The sequence below is a fragment of the Rhinolophus sinicus genome, linkage group LG13 (genome assembly GCF_036562045.2).
Source record: "Rhinolophus sinicus isolate RSC01 linkage group LG13, ASM3656204v1, whole genome shotgun sequence".
Taxonomy (NCBI): domain Eukaryota; kingdom Metazoa; phylum Chordata; class Mammalia; order Chiroptera; family Rhinolophidae; genus Rhinolophus; species Rhinolophus sinicus.
This window is the reverse complement of record NC_133762.1, coordinates 56,793,250-56,810,166: the sequence shown is the minus strand read 5'-3', so window position 1 is coordinate 56,810,166 and position 16,917 is coordinate 56,793,250. Positions and strand designations below refer to the sequence as shown.

The 16,917-nt window shown below is 42.9% G+C and overlaps 2 protein-coding genes across 12 annotated transcripts in view; both read right to left on the bottom strand.

Annotated features, from left to right (window-relative positions):
- The window catches only part of NAA20 (N-alpha-acetyltransferase 20, NatB catalytic subunit), a 343,857-nt gene that overhangs the window by 47,301 nt on the left and 279,639 nt on the right, over positions 1–16,917 (bottom strand). The window lies entirely within an intron of this gene.
- RIN2 (Ras and Rab interactor 2) overlaps positions 1–16,917 on the bottom strand; it is a 244,717-nt gene that overhangs the window by 9,377 nt on the left and 218,423 nt on the right. For 10 of the 11 annotated variants that reach the window (XM_074318234.1, XM_074318239.1, XM_074318237.1 and 7 more), the window contains 2 exons: positions 15,300–16,442; positions 1,302–1,607 (listed from right to left, as the gene is read on the bottom strand). In XM_074318234.1, coding sequence (XP_074174335.1) covers positions 1,302–1,607; positions 15,300–16,442 — 1,449 coding nt within the window. The remainder of the gene's footprint in view (positions 1–1,301; positions 1,608–15,299; positions 16,443–16,917) is intronic. The other variant, XM_074318240.1, reaches the window with a different exon arrangement.

Below are 16,917 nucleotides of genomic sequence, written 5' to 3'. Positions count from 1 at the left end.
TTGCAAAAAAGGTTTAGTCCTTATTGCTATTTTTCATTACAGTGGTGATTCTCACCCAGGGTGATTTTGCCCCCCAGGGGAATTTAGCATTATCTAGAGATATTTTTCATTGTCAGAACTGGAGGGTGGGGGTGCAAATGGCATCTGGGATACTGATGAACTTCCTAGAGGAAGTAGACAGCCCCGCAACGAAGAATTATCCGGTGCAGTGAGAGGCATTAGTGCTGAAGTGGAGAAACTGTGCTACAGAAGAACATAATCCTTGACAGACATCTTTTGGCATCTTTTATAAATTATTTCCTGAACTATGAAAATATGTTTTCTTTATGTATGTGAACTATGCTGGCAATTTTCAGAGATGTTCATATGCTATCATTACGAGCCCAAGAGCTCACATGTTAATGTCTTCCCTCAACAATTTGCAAATGCACACACATTTCTATCTACTCAAGCAGTGGTTAACAGAGCCTCTGTTTCCTCTTTGCTACTTCTCCATGAAGCAGTTTCATTCAGAGCAAAAGGTGGTAGTTATCCACAGAATTACAACAGGCTTCCTGAAGACCTGGAACAATGCAGGGCTCAATCAGTACCCATGAGTCACGATTAGGTTATTATACATAAGCAGCAGCACAAGGGAAATCTGAGGGCTTACTTCCCAACTTTGTAACTCTTTTGTGAATTCCAATTACAGTGCTTCAGCTTGTAGGAAAGAAGGAAAAGCCAATGAAATGGCTGTAATGCAGCTGCATCATTACTGAAGTCTCCACATTCCTGACAGGCTGTAGACCACTGACACAAACCCTCACTGGCCAAAATGTAGTAATGATTATCACTAATATTTCCACTGCACTTGGGGCTATGCATGCCTTGTCCCATCTAATACCAACCTTATGAAGGATAGGGACATATCCAACAACAGGGGCAGACATCGCATCTCAGAAGGTTGAGTAAGGTGGCCAAAGTCCCAGTTAATTTAACTCATTCGCAGAGCTAGAATTTGAACTCAGACTCCAGAGACTGAATTTGCTCTGAACTAAATCTTTAATAAATTGGCATCATACAAAAAAATCTTGTTGCCCTCATCTGCTTACTTTTTTGGTGCTATTTATCTGTTGCATGTGACTAACTTGCCAGACACCAGAGTAACACTTGTATTTTTGTGAGCCACTTCGTGAAATCAAGTGATTGAATGGAAGAGAAATTGGGAATCAGAAAGCCTGATATGTTACTGACCCGGTCACTGGCCACATCTCTGGCCCTGGTGGGAAGAGGCCAAGAGCCTGGACTTTGGACAGCCTCACCTGAGTTGTTCTCCATGACAGTGTAAATAAGCTTGCAGACCCTCAACAGCAGCATGACTTTTTTTTCTGGTGAATACATCTTCTGCATAGTCATGAATTTGACTTTGATTTTCTCCACATCCACAAAATCAGGTGTTGGGGCGAAGACCCCCAGCTCCTGTGGATTCCTCTGCCGCACGAGCTGCAGGTTCTCCTTGAGTTGTTTCCATGAGCCATCAGCCATGTGGAAGTCCTTCAGCATGGCCTCCACGTGCCCCTTCAGGGGCTTCAAGATACACTTGTGCATGGCTTTTTCCAACACCACATCTGCCAAAGAAAGTGCAGCTACTGTAACCATTGTCTGAAGGAAGAAGAAACGCACGTCTGCTTTCTTGGCATGGACATCTGCAACTCTGTGCATCGGGTGTAGAGCAGACAAGTTACAACTTCATACCCACTCACCCAACAAAACTTAGCCGACTATCACTCACACACCAACATTTTCTTCTGGAAAGCCAGGAAAAAGGCATCTTTCCTAATGTATACTTAGTTTATTTTGCATTCAATCAATACAATTAAATACATTTGTTTTAATTACTTTTATACCCGCTCCCCCATAAGCATAGGTAAATATTCTACAAGCCATTCTTTTGACCTAGTTCTTCCACTGATTATCGAGTTGGCAGGTAAGTAAATGTTATTTTAAAGGAAGGATTTTCTAACAGTGAGGGTTCAAGATTCCTTAAAATATATTCAGAGGAAATAAAATTCAACTAATTACACATGTTATCTTAGATTGGATTCTGGACCAAAAATTCTTTATGTCATTTGCCATAAAGAACATTAGCAGGACATTAGATGAGACTTGAATAAAGTCTGCAGATTAGGTAATAATAGTGTTGACACTAAATCAGTGTTAATTTTACTATAGTTTTATAACAGAATGTCCCTGTTTTTAGGAAATACACACTGAGTAGTTAGGGGTAAAAGGACACAACTAATTCTCAAATGGTTCAAAAAAGAAGAGGGTGTTTGTGTGTGGGGTGTGTGTGTGTAAACAGAGAGAGGAAGGAGGAGAATGAAACAAATGTGGCAAAGTGCTAACATTCAGGGAAATCTAGGTATAGGGCATACATGATTTCTTTGTACTATTTTTGCAACTTTTCTGTAAGCCTGAAATGATTTCAAAATAAAAAGTAAAATTTTTTGAAGTGAGTTTCTGTTCAGAGTTAGGAAACACTTTTAGGTGTGGGAGGTATTTTTTTCTCCTTCTTTCTTTGAACAGTTGCCCAGTGGAGTAGCTTTCTGGGTTGACAGTAAAATGACCATGCCCATGGATCTGGAGATTCAGACTGAAGATGATTTATATAATAATAATAATAAACTCTCTGCTTTTTCAACATCAGTTTTCCAATCTCAAATATTTGCACATTCTCTTCAAAGATACCTGGGTAGCAACTGCACCTAATATCTGACACTTTAATGTGATATCATTTTGGAAGCCCATGGATCCGCTTACTTGTAAGACTGGAAATAGTTATCTCTCTAGCCTTTGGAATTCCTGACACTGCATCAGATCACACTGAATCCAAATTATCACTTATGAGAACGTCAGGGACAAAGAGAAATCTAAGCCAGATGCACAAACACCAAAAACAATTTTCCCATAAGCCCAAGTTAAAACTGATGCCAAAAGTTAATGCTGATCCCATAATGGTCACCTTTGCCAGCCCAAGGTTTTCTCGGTTCCTCCACCTTCATAGCCTATCCAGGAGATCTCTTTGTTTAAATAGAGAGCTTTATTTAACTATAGAAATTCAGGTTGAAGCAAAAGAGGTTATAAAGTAAGAAGAAAAACAGAACATTTTCACTTGACATCTGGCATTAAAACAAATTACTTGGTTTCCATTGGTTATGTGGTGCTAACAGTCTTGTCCAACTTCATGGCATCTAGACTTCACCTTTTTTCATTACAATGAGCCGTCAATAATAGCAATTAACATTGAGCACTCAGGTGGGCTAGGCTCTAAGGGCTTTATTTCTTTACCTCATCTACTTCTTACAACATCTGTATTATTTTTGCATAATATTGATATTATGGCCATTTTATAGATGAGGAAACTGAGGCTTGGAGCTGTCTAATGGCTTGCTTGAGGCTGCACAACTATTTTAAAGAACCAATCTTACTTCTTTTCAGAGTAAATGATCTCTTAATTCTTAAGTTCAAGGTGTTTTATCAACATTCACCAGTTTATTCCTCACTATCCAAAGGTTCTGAAAGTTACATTCATAATTACAAGTGACCACTACTCTGTTAGAATGAGGTCACCAAGGGTGGTGAAAGTCATGTTAATCCTTAACTAGGAATGTAAATGAATGTTGATAGCAGCATTATTCATAATAACCCAAAACTGGAAACAACCCAAAGGCCCATCCCAGTGGAATGGATACAAGGATATATTTGTAAAATGGAATTCAGACAATGGAAGATTCATTCCATGAAAAAGAGCACACTGCTGCTTCAGATGCAACTGGATGAATCTCACAGCTATGTTGCTGTGTGGAAGAAGCCAGACATAAAAGAGGATCTCCTTTAGCATTTCATATATACAAAGTTCAAAAGCAGGCAAAACGAATCTATGATGACAGAAGTCAGGATGGCAGTTACCCTTCGTGATAAATGGGGCTGTAGGGGGACCCTCCAGGGGGTGGAGATGTTCTGTATCTGTATCTGGGTGGAGGCTACATGTGTGTGCACACGTGTGAAAATTTGTCGAGCTGAACACTTAAGATTTGCATTCTCTATGGATGTAAGTTAAACCTCAATAACCATGTATAAATCAAACAAACAGAAAATAACTGGAGACCAGCCTGGGATTTTCTCTTTAACCAAAGGGCAACTTTTAAATTCAGAGTGCGCCTGATCACCTCTGGCCAGAGCATTAACACAAATTGTCTCCAGAAGGTGCTGTGCTGTTCCTGGGGGAAGACTGGCAGAAAACTCATTCCCAATGGCTGAGTGCGTCCCTCGTCCCTCAAGCTATAAACTCCACCCTGGGCATGAATAGGGCTATGGGAATCTGTTAGGAGGGTTGAAACCTAGGACCCATGGCTAAGTGCCCATTCTCTTGAAACTCAGAATGAAAAAAAATTGCCAGTGTTAGTTAGATTTCTTTTAGTACATTTTTAAAGGCCATGATTTAGAAATAAGAAAGACAAGTCTCTTTGCATCGTTTTTCAGGACTTTACTCCTAACCTCTCCCCACCCCCAAATCGTTAATAAACATAGAGAATATTAAAAAGAAGTCAAAAAAGTCCAAGGGATCTGGTACCTAGCTGATTTTCTTCAACAGGAAAAAACAGGGCTGTTCATGAACGAATAGGGAAAGGCGATTTGAGGAAACAAAAGGAATAGAAAATCTTTCAGAATGAGAACTAGCTCAGAAAAAAGCAAAAGAACAGATTGGTCACCTTTCTTATAAATTACTATCTGTTGTTTTTTATTATTTCTGGTTGTTTTAAACCCAAGAAAACAAAATAGTTTAAACTGTCAGAATAATGACATTATTCTAGGCACTTTACATGCAATGACTCTTCAAATCCTCAAACAAATCCCATGGGGGTTCACTTTATAGATAAGGAAACTGAAACCCAAAGAGACAGATGCCACATAGCTATCAAGAGGGGGAGCCAGAATCTGAACCCAAGAAATCTGGTTATGTTAATTGTATTTATCCACAAACAAACAAGAAAATACTAGAGAACTACAATATTGAGCTACAATATTGTGAATTTTAGAAATCAAAGTTAGCTACATGACCAAAACTGGAAAAAAATTTTCTGAAAATATTTCTAGAGATCCTATCAACGGTCCCCAAAGCTCATATACATTAAGGAGGATGTTAAAGTGCCTGGCAGCTGCTTGGATGCTTCTCGTCTTAGGGGACCTGAGGTAGTTATTTGTAAAAACCATTAAATGTATTTCCCTCCCAGGCTGTGAGTGCTCACTCCCTTATTAGAAATGGAAGACAGAAGCCTTGCCCTTGTTGCTTCACTCTGACTGACAGCATAGGTTCCAGAGAAGGCCAGGGATCAGACAAGGAACCGTCACAAGACTGGAACATGCTTACCCAACGCTGCCTCGGGGGAAGCAAGAGCTTGAGAGGTGAAGGTGAAGTCCAGAGAAGGCGTGTCTTAGAAAGAGCACTAGGAGCATGAGACCTGGCAGTTAGCCTGGTTCTATCTTTCTAAGTGACTTTGGCTAAGTCACTTCACCTCTCTCACTGTCATTGCCTTGAACTTCTGAACTGCCATTGGAATCATTGCCCATGGAAGGCAAGACAGAATTAGCAAAACAAAACGAAGTAATCATAAATATTCTCCAGGGGATTCTAACAGAACCCAGAGTCTAAACAACATAATATTCAGAAGTACAGGTTGCAACCTAAAGTTTCTTGACTAAGATAGAAGATTAGGTTAGGTTATATGGCATCTTGATTTATTAGAGTTCTAGCTTTCTGATAATTAGAAAGAAATATATATATATAATAGAAAAAGAAGCTCATGTTTGATGATGAGATGGGTCTTTTTCACAGGGAGCTCAAATTGTGAATTTAAATGGCTATAATCATTAATATTTATTGGGCATCTATTTGTGCAGTTCCTAATTCTAAGGGGGCTATATATATGATCTCACTATATGCTAACCCTCACTCCAGCCCTCTGAAGTAGGAACTAGTACCATCTTCACTTTGCACATGGCATGAGGCTTAGAAGTCAAATGACTTCCCGGGATGGTGAAGACATGCAAGTGTGATTGTTCCTATTGCAAACAACTCAGGAGATGGCATGATGGGCCTCCCTCTGTACAAGAAGGACAAAATGAGTTGATAGTTTCTTTACTTGCTAATGCATTTTCCTTTGGCTGTATAATTGGATTAAGGATTAGAACTGACACTGAGTGGTGCTCAGTGAGTTTCGAGCCCTATTACATACTTTACAACCCTTCAACTGAGATGAGCCGATGCTGAGACAAGGAGTTAAGTGTGAGTAGTGCATTCAGGCAGTGAGCCCAGGAAGCACTGGTAGTGAACTGGGGAAGTGAGTTAAGAGGGAAGGCAGCCAACATTGCATGCTTTTTATTAAGCCAGTTATCACTGGGGGCAGGTAGAGCTCAACCCGGCTGGGAAGTTCAAGACACAGTGTAAAGCATGCCTCAGAGTTGTCCCACCAGAGGGAAGGTAGTTGGGGCATCTATATACCTGCTCCCTTCAGTCCCTGCTTGAGGGCTGCTCCCAAATGCTGGGGAGGTCATTTCTGTCCACCCTAGACAAGGGCTCTGGTGGCATGAGAAAGTATCGGGTAAAATTTTGCAGGCACTGGCAGTTGGAAATCAAACACGTAAGTGAGTTTCAGTGGAGCAGCACAATGGTGTCCAGCACAGCATGTTACATGTGAAGAAACTGAGGCAGAGAGACGTGAAGACACATGACCAAGCACACATAGCTTATCAGCAGCAAAGCTGGGACTTCCAACCCAGCAGTCCAGCCTCAGCACTTACTCTGAACCACCACACACTCCTGCCATTCAGCCGAGGAGCTGGTCCATCCCATCTCAGCACAGCTGAGATGTGACAGCCAGGCAGCCACAACAGCACTTTGCTAACCCTCTGTACAAGCTACTCATAAAGCAGACCACCTCGTGTCCCAGTGACCCTCAGGTCAGATACGAGGTCCAAATGAGCAGTTTTCTACTTTGTGACCTTGAGTGAAGATGACCTTTCTAGGCCTCAGATTCCTTACCTGTAAAATGGGATCACTCAGAGGTTCCCGATGGAATTGTTGGGAGGGTTGAGGGGAGCTTACACAATGAGCGCTTCGCATGCACCTGACACCTAGTCAGTGGGCAGAAACCATTGATTCCCTCTGTTCCTTTTGAATGTGCAGTACATGCCTTTGTAAAGGGACACCAGGTTTAATGAACGTTTCGTTTTTTGCTGTTAACTGTGGTTTGCTTTGTTTGAAATGGGAACTGAAAGTACTTTGATAAATTAATTGTAAAACCACCTAGTTTCCTGTGCATCTTTCTCTCTCTCACGTTTTCTTACTGTTCCTAAGCTCTTCCCATCCATAGGTACAAAGACAGAAGACCTGAAGTGCAGCCCTCTGGGTTTTTCTGCCCTGAAACTCTCAGTGTTTTATCACAGCCTCATTCTGTCTCTAACAGCTCAAAACCGCAGATGAGCCGATCGTCCTGGGCAGCTGTGTATCTTTCAGAGCAATGGGAATTGAGAGCCCCCAGCCCCATTTCATATGAGAAAGCATGTGGAACGAAGGGTGGGTTCAGTTCACCACTAACTGTTTTTGCTCTACTAACTGGGAGGGCCTCGGTCCCTGCTCTATGTCTGTCCACTACAGGCCCTTGGCATCCTGGCTTGTCACACTGGTCCACAGGTGTTTATGGCCAGTGTCTGATTTGATTGGTTGGTATCTGAGCTAGAAATATTGTTAAAAAGTTCCACTGGGGTGATCTTTCTAATATGCTGTCCACTACCTTATAAATGCAGACATCTCCTGAGGATGCACCCTGGCCTTGCCTTCCATTCCTTCTTCCCAGCATGTCCCCCACAAACAGCCCAAGTTCTTGCTGAAGCCAACAGTATTGTGGCCCTCTGGGTCTCTGCGCCTTTCCACATGCTATTCCCTGTGTCTGATGGGCTCCTTGCTTTCCCCAATGTGGCTTCCCAGGAGGGCTTGCTTTCCCTCCCTCTTCACATGCTCCTCCCCTCTCTCTGTGAACTCAGCAGTCTTTGTTGCCTTTGCCATGGCACAGACATCTAGAGAATTAGACCTCTCTCCGTAAAGGGAAGTCCTCTGAACACAAAACCTGGGGGTCGTGATGAAGGACCACACATAGCACGTGCTCCAAAAGTGACGGTTGAATTGAACTACAAATCCTTCCTTTGGAAGGCTACATGAAAATTTAGTTTCTTCTCTTTACCCCTGCAGAAAACAGAAAGTGTGACTCTGGTGAGGAAGCCATTGTCCAGGTCCAGGCACCCAGCCCAATTCCCACAGAGTCCTCTGGTGCCCTGCAGGGATGGCCTATACCTGGCTTTGCTTTAAGTAATCAGGATTGCATCCCTCCGCCTATAAATAATAAATAATAAAGAACACTTCATCAGTAAAGGAAGATCCCACAAGACCAGCAGGGATGGCACCAAAATAAAGATAACAAGCACTGGGGTGGTGATTCATTTATATATTATTGTTCATTTTGGTGTGCTTCAAGGAAGGGCATTATGCAAAAGTATAGGCTATATTCATGTAATATTTTATGTATGGAATCTGTCAGACTGATTTCAGTGCCTTCTACTAGAAGGTCAGTAAAAATGAAGGCAGGGGAGAAGAGACCAATCCTCCTTACAGAAGAATTCCAAATAATTCATGTTGATCCCTCATCCTCTGTAGGTGGAGCTTAGCTCTACCTTCATCCTTTGAGTATGGGCAAACACCCTTAACTGTTTGCGTCTGAGGAATAGAATATGGGCGCGGGGGCGGGGGACGACGACATTTAATTGTACCAAGCAGAAACCTGGCAAACTCAACTTTGGGTTGGTGAGCCAGGGTAACAACATCAACGTTAAGGCATGTGGATCTCAGGCCTCTCTATGGTGTGACTCCATCTCTTCGGTCATCCTCCCTCCTCATAAAACAGACAAGAAAGGCAGTGTAGCTGCTGTGTGAGATGTAGGAAAAGACTGCCACATGAGTCGATTTCAGTCTTGTTTGCATCCTGGCTTGACCTCGCTAAGCTTTTGTTTCCTCATCTATAAAAGTGAGGATAATAAATGGGGCCTCCTAAGGCATTAAGGAGATTTAAGGGGATTCTATGCATAAAAGTGCTTTGTAAACTATCAAGAACCACACAGGGGTGAGGGATTATGGGGGCTTTCACTTGTTTCTATTAAAAATGTAGTATGCATGTAACACATACTCTTCAACTCAGCAAGAGGCAGGTTGTGAATTCTAGCTTCCAAAACAAGCCTCTAGGCCCAGACAATAAGCAAGAACCTCCACAGTGGACATTGTGTCTGAGGTGAGAGGGTGAGGGCTGTGCTTGCACGATGTGGTCTCTGTTGAGAGGCTGGGCCAAGTGAGGCAAGGCTATAGTTGGGACCCTGGACGGTGAGGGCTCCTTCACTAGGTGCATGCCTCACCATGACAGCCAATCAGAGCCATGCTTTTGGCAGGAGTAGAGTACTGGGAAACACGTCAAAGCCTTAAAGATTCTCGAGCTTCCATTTCAATCAATGTAACATTTCAAGTGTCCCTTGGCTCATGCTCTCAATTCCTACATGAATTCCGCTTTTACCTGCTGATGGATCCTGTCCAGGGAGACGCTTATCTCTCTTGAGATGGAAGATTCTACAGTCAGAAAACATTCTAGCACAGATACCTTATTTTGTGACGCCACCCTCAACCCCCACATTGTTAGCAAGGACTCTCTGAATTACTGGACTAACAGTTCCCTTGTATAGAGTATCATGGAATCAGGGACCCCTGGGCAGAGATTCTCAACTGGAGTTGTGAAACTTCTTTTAGTTGATAAAGCATAATTAACCCAAGTTTGATGCCCTAAAGTAGAAATAATACAACAAATGATGCCCCATGGGAAAGAGAGGTGTTTCTTTCTGTGGTCTCCTATCTACTTAAACTAATTTTCAAAAATAATACAGGCATTCTTTTTCTATGCTGCAGGAGGTCAATCCTCCTTTCTCTCTACCCCTTGTTAACTGTATAAGGACGTTCGCTTCTTCTAGATGATGTGGTCGGTCATGTGTACTAGATCAAAAGTCAGATTCAAGGTTTTAATCTCCACATATTGGCACCAATATGTCTCTGATCACATCTCTCAGAATGGCTCTTTATCTAAAAAAGGGGAGATAAATAACTCAAGGGCTTAACCCAAACTGTGAATTAAAAATTAAAAACAAATCACACTAGACATTGAAGTTTGAGCCAGACTTACATATTCATTTTTTAAAAAGTGATCTGAAGCAGAGTAGTTGCAATTGTTTCACTCTTAGGGAATCAGTTCAAATCCCCTTTCTTATGCATGCCATGCTGTCTGGTGTCTAACCACATTTCAGTATTTCTCTATTGAAAAACACACACGTATATGTAAATTGATGTTCTCTTTGAAATAAGAGGGAAATGTTGAGTTTAAGGATACTTTTTCTTCAAATAATTAAAATACTCTTCAGAGTAAATACACATTTTAGTATACAGCAATTAAACAAAGCAAAACAGTATTGTCTTGTTTTTCACTACTGACTTTTATGAATATGAATAGTTGGCTTTTTTGTATCATTGTTGATAGTCTGTGGTGGGCAGTTTGAATGAAATAGAAAATTTGGGATTACCAACATTTTTTGGAGTTGCAGAAATTTTGTTTTTCTTGAATAAGACTTGAAAACAGAGGGATTTTCTCAGATTAACAACCAATCAGAAATAAAAATTATTTTGCTTGAATAAAATCAAAACACTCACTACAAAACGCAATTAGTTCTGCAAAGTGGAGATTTCACTACCAGAGAGTTTGCACTAATTTCTCCCATTGGTTGAAAAAGACTGAAGCAAGAGTGGTATGATGTGAAAACTCACCAAAGAGAAACACGTTAGAATAATGAGTAATGTCACACCCTGTCGATACTTTACTGGGCAGGACACAACAGTAATGAATACACCTCCCTTTGCTGATGAAGTTACTGATCCTAGGGCTTTTGAGTAGGACCTGAAACTGTACACTTCTTGTTAACGCACTTGTTTGTCCTTCCGTGTACTACTTTGGAGAAGGTGAGGTGAGGGTGGGGGGATAACTGTCCAGAAGGGAAACATAATAGGTGGCCCTGGAACGATCAGAGAGCTGGCTCACGTGGGAACTCACCACGTCTTGTCTTCATAGGCTTCATCCTCCAACCAGAAGAGTGCTGCTGATGTCAATCATCAAGCAATATTTGTTTTAAAACCTCCAATGGCAGTTGGGGAAGGAAACGCTTTAAAGAGAAGCCTAAACAGACTGGAAATTCTCCATGATAGGACACAACCATGTAGAACGGCAGTTTTTCATTTTTGAGACTATCATTTTATACTCAGCTAGAAAGTGCTGATCTAAAGGGTTGTGACAGGAGCATATGGGTAAACTGGCAGTGGGTGAGAGCTATTGTGTTTGTCATCGGCTTTTCTCCATGCAGTTAAAGAACCACTCTCTGAAGAAGACAGATTAGCACCATCTCCATATATTAATGCATACACACATGCATTCAAATGGTCATTTTTCACATGAATGATGGCGCTAATTCTACATGGGTTAAACCAGTGAAATGCCTCCTTCATCTCCTTAATTTCAGGATGGAGATTCTATAAATCTAGGCTTTACACTTAAATTCCCACCTCCTAGTTCAGAACTATCTCCTTCAGAAGTTGTGGGAAAGGAGGCCAGGAACAGATTTTTTTTTTTTTTTTTTTTTTTTTAAGTAGAGAAGCCCAACTGGCATTCTTGAAAAGCCTTACGAGCTTTAGTAGACACCTGTTCAGAACAAATTTGAGGCTTGGGATTCTGGGGATGGCATTCAAAGTGAATCCATTCAAAGGGAATTACATCCTCCCAGGAAGGGAGATTTGGTGGGAATGAGCAAACAGACAGAGAGACCTGGTTTGAATCCAGGCTCCCCTGCTTATCAGTAGCATAACCCTCTGCAAGTCATGTTCTACGTCTTGGCCTTTATTCTTACATTTGCAAACCATGAACAACAGCTACACAAATGTTCCAACCTTGACTTGGTCACAAGGTTCAAAGGAGTCACTGTACTAATAAGTCTGTAGTAAACTAGTGAGCCCTTCATTTAGAAATACGTAAAAACAGACAACTAGACTGAGTCCATTTTCTTATCAGTCCTAATCCAGTAACTTGCACATTTAAGGGGATTGGTTTTCTAATAATTAGGGTCACTTCTTTTCCTTCAGTTGGGTTTATGATGAGTTTCTCAGGTGAAGCTCTGCTCTGGTTCACCTTCCTTTTAATTTCAAAAACCCAGCACATTCATTGTATTTTCGAAATAGGATGATGGTTTAACGGGGGAAGCAATAGATATGATGAAGTGCCCTGCCTCATCTGTGTTGCAAACATACCTGATATTGGGGCTTGTGTCACCTGTTTTGTCTCATGCTTCCTTCCTTTCCCTCTAGTTCTGTGCTGTCCAACACGAGAGCCAACAGTCAGTCACCTGTGGCTACTGAGCACTTGAAATCCAGCTCATGCAATGGAGAAACTCAGTTTTAAATTTTACTTAATGTCTCTCAATTTAAATTTAAAAACTGATGCTCAATTCAGTTACTGAAAAGCTTTTAAGTAGGTTTGGCATTTGGGTATGTGAATCTACCTTTTCAACTGTAAATTTAATGAAATCTAAATACAGATCATGTATTTCTGTGAAACTTTTAAAAAGCAAACCAATAAAATATCATGGCAACAATTAGGTTGGCCAGGCCCACACCTCCACAAAGAGCTTTAATCTGAGCTGTCTCAACAAAGAGTTAGCCTACTATTCCAAGTCCCCTGAATTCCTTTCTTTTTCCTTTTTCTTTTTTTAAACTTTTATTTATTCAAGTTGTGTTTTTCCAGGATCCATCAGCTCCAAGTCAAGTAGTTGTTTCAACCTACTTGTGGAGGGCACAGCTCACAGTGGCCCATGTGGGGATCGAACTGGCAACCTTGTTAAGAGCACCACACTCTAACCAACTGAGCTAACTGGCCACCCCCAATTTCTTTTCTTTAATTTAAAATTTTTCTTAAATTAATTTTTAATTGAGATGTAATTGTCATATAATATTACATTAGTTTTAAGTGTACAACATGATTGAAAATTTTTTTCCATTCCCTTTAATTTTTGACAAGAAAATATGAACACAGGCAGCAGCAGAGGGGTGAAGTTCAAAAACCATAGGCTTTGAATCCAATGGAAGGAAGTTCAAACGCTGCACTTGCTGGTTACTAGCTGATGTAGTCTTGGGACAAATGGCTCTGCCTGGCAAAGCGCTGCCTTTCTTCCCCCCACAGGGATAATGCCCACGTCTGCTTCACAGGGGTGAGGCAGGACTCACTGAAATCACTTGTACAGGCTGCCTGACTCAAATTAGGGGCTCCATAGCTGTCAGCTTCTCTTCCCTTATGACCTTAGATTTTAAATTAAAAGCTGCATCTTTTTGGAGCAGCAAAATGTATATTTGTTTTGGAGAAAATGAGGCCTTGTATTCCAAGAGCAAGAGCCATATCTGAACTTTACTTCAAAGGAAGCAGGCAGAAGAGCTTCCCAGGACCAGCACTTTGGTTGTTGCTTCCATCAGCAGTGAAGAAAGCAGAGGCCCTGTCCACTCATGAGCCTTGTCTCTGTGGGCTGGTTGGTGATGTCAGCCACATAGGCCAGGGCTGACATCAGCGCCTGCTTCACACTTCCCCTGGGTCCCTTCAGAGAAAGCTTCTCAGGCAAGTTTGGGGTCCCTGTTAATACATCTGAGCTTCCCTTAGAAGTGGGCTCTGGTGGGAAGGGGGAAAGAGCTGTCTGTGTGGCTATTTTGATTCTCCTTGGAGCCTTTTTCAGTTCTAAGGCATATTACAAGGGCACATTCCTTAGAGCCTCTCTCTTCAGCAACAGCCCAGATCTAACCACGCCTCATGGATCCAAGCTCAAACCACAGAAAAACAAACAAGGCTTTGATTCCGTTGTGAGAAAATCAAAGAACTGCTGAAACTCACTTAAAGGAGAGAGAGGGAGAGAGAAAGAAGGAGGAGGAGAAGGAGGAGGAGAAGAAAAAGGAAGAGGGGGAGGAGGAGGAGGAGGGAGAGAGGGGAAGGGAGGGCAGAAGGGGGGGAGAGAGAGAGAGGGAGAGAGAGAGAGAGAACTCTCTACCACACACTGTTTACTACTTTCCACAAACAGACCCAATCAGAAAGAAGGAATTTGTGTTTAGCTTCACGAACTGCCTGGAAATGTTTGGTAGCTCTTTTGGCTGTTGCTGCCCAGTGAATGAGGTCTCTGAAATTACTAGCCTTTTAGAGTCAACCTTCTGAAATTAAACAAATAAATAAATCCCTTCAACACTCGCCCTGGAAAAAAAGACTGCTTGCCAAATTCAAATTTTCCTTGGCCAAAGTAACCACTAATTCAGCCCTTCAATGAGGTTATAAAGAAAGTATTTCCTCTTGACTTTGGAGGAAACACCTTTCATGTGACCTCCAAACTGTGTTACTTATTTTAAAGGTACACAAAATGCCTTTTTTTTGGTTTACTCCAAAACAGTGCTTCCTACTGAATTCTGTGGGATTAATTAGAAGCAGCAGGGTGGTTACCCTTTTGGGAGAAGGGTGACAGTGTGAGGGTCCTGGGGACTGAGGGAGTGGGGGGTTGGCGATCTGATGCTGGTCATGTTCTGGTTACTGAGCTGGCGCTTGTCAGTGAGGAAACTCATCCAGCTGCACAGGTCCTCTCTTCACTCTTCATAATATATGCTATACCTCAATAAAAAGTCCTTCCCAAGCAAAGCAGAATAAAACACTGCCTCCTGGAAGACAGAAAAATATCTTTCTGTGCATGCACAGCCTGCAGAGAGCCACTTTCAGAAAACACTCAACAGTGGTGTCACACAGACAGCACAAAAGCAGATAGAGAACCAGACCCCCAGAAAGCAAACTTGATCCCTGAACAGAACCATTCTGCAGTTTCCATCAGTCAGTCCCCAAAACATTTTCCAACCTGGCATGTACAGCCATGACAGTTATAACAGTGAGGTTTACTTTAAGAAGCTACATATCCATTCAAATGTAGCGGGTGGAATGTTCTGCTGTTTTGAACTCCGAAGAAAACTTCATTTAAGATAACTAACACAGAATGCTCCGTCCTACAAGGTTATCGCATCTTTTATATTGTAAAAAAAAAAAGAAGGCAAACTGGGTACTTACCTATTTGGTCTTCAGGTATCAGCGACTCAATGGGGGGGTCTAGTTCTGAGCTCTGAGACAAATAGTTCTTCACCTGGGTCATGAACTGCCGGATGGTCTGCAGCATGTCCGTGCTGGACACATGGCACTCCTTGTTCTCCTGCAAAAAGCTCACGTAGTCCTGCACCAGGCAGCCGAAATAGGTGCATTTGTCCCGGGACAGTTCAGCGATCCTGCGGACCATACGTTTCTCCGGGGTCATGAAAGAGCTGAACACTCCGCTCATCTTACGTAGCTGGGACTTGACAAGCTTGGGCAGCACGAAAGAGCTGTTCCTCTTCTTTTTGGACTTGATCGGGGGCGCCATGGTCTCCTGGTCACTCTCCCCTTCATAGTCCTCCAGGCTGCTGTTGGTATCGGCCTCGTAGCCAAACAGGGGCATGCTGCGGTCGAACTCCAGCGAGTCGGAGGAGGAAGTGGAAATGCTCATGTCGCTCAGCCTCTGTCTGCCTCCATGCCACGGGGGCCGTGATTCAGAGCTGGCGGGCTCGGCCCTTGTGCAATTCCCCCGGGCCTCTGCAGGCGGGGCGCCACCTGGGCTGCCAGCTGTGCCGGGCTCCTGCTCAGGCTCCCGCTCCCGGGCCCGGCAAGGCCGGCTGCCGGTCAAGGTCTTTGCGCCGCCTTCTGCCTCGAGAAAAGAAGCCTGCTTCTTCAGCCGGGGTGGAGGGATGGGGGTTGGTTTCGCTCCGAGCAGAGCTATGCTCCCATGTTTGTTATGGTTGACTGTTTCTGGCATACTCGCCGGGGTTTCAGTCCTGGACAGCTGAGGGCTTGTGTGCAGACTATTAATAGCGGGTGGCGGGGGTCTGGGTGGGGGGGACCGAGGCCTCTCAGTGCCATTCGCGTTGGGACTCCTTGTGCAGGGCCGCTTCAGGCCTCCACTGAGGTCCTGGCTGTGCACTTTCAAGAAAAGAGGATTAATAAAACACAGGGCTCCGTTCGTCTGGCTGCACTCCAACTCCGAAGGCGTCCTGGTTTTTATAGAATGCACTCCATTTATAAGGCAGAGCTGGCGGGAGGCAGGGCAAGCACCGTCTGAGGAGAGAGGCCTATGGGGAGGTGGAGGGTTTGGGGGTTTGTTGTCAGCTGGAGAGCTCCAAAAATCTGAAAGTCATTATCAGTGAACACAAGAATGTAAATACAGTACACTTGGGCCAATCCTTCACAAATTAAAAAGAAAGCACACTTGTATGACTACTCTTGTCTTTAGAGGAGGAGGTGCTTCGCTTGATGTTTTTTTCTTTTCTTTCTTTCTTTTTTTTTTTTTTTTCTGCTTTAACTGCATTCCCTTACTGGAAAGTGTAGAAATGCTGCCAGGCCCAGCTGTGGGTTCACAGGAATGCTCCAGGGGCTTTCACCTTCAAAGCCCTTGAGAAATGGTTTGGCTAACAAACAAAGCCAGCCCAGGCTTTTCACAGGTGAGGAAAAAAGTACTAGAATTGTTACAGTATAAGCTTGGAAAAGGCCATGGGGCTCCCTGACTTTACAAAAAGCGAAGCAACACCAACCCCTTTTCCAATCTACTTCTGGGGGTGGCCTGCAGAGGGCCTGGCAGTTCCCCTTTAATGGGCAGGACCAG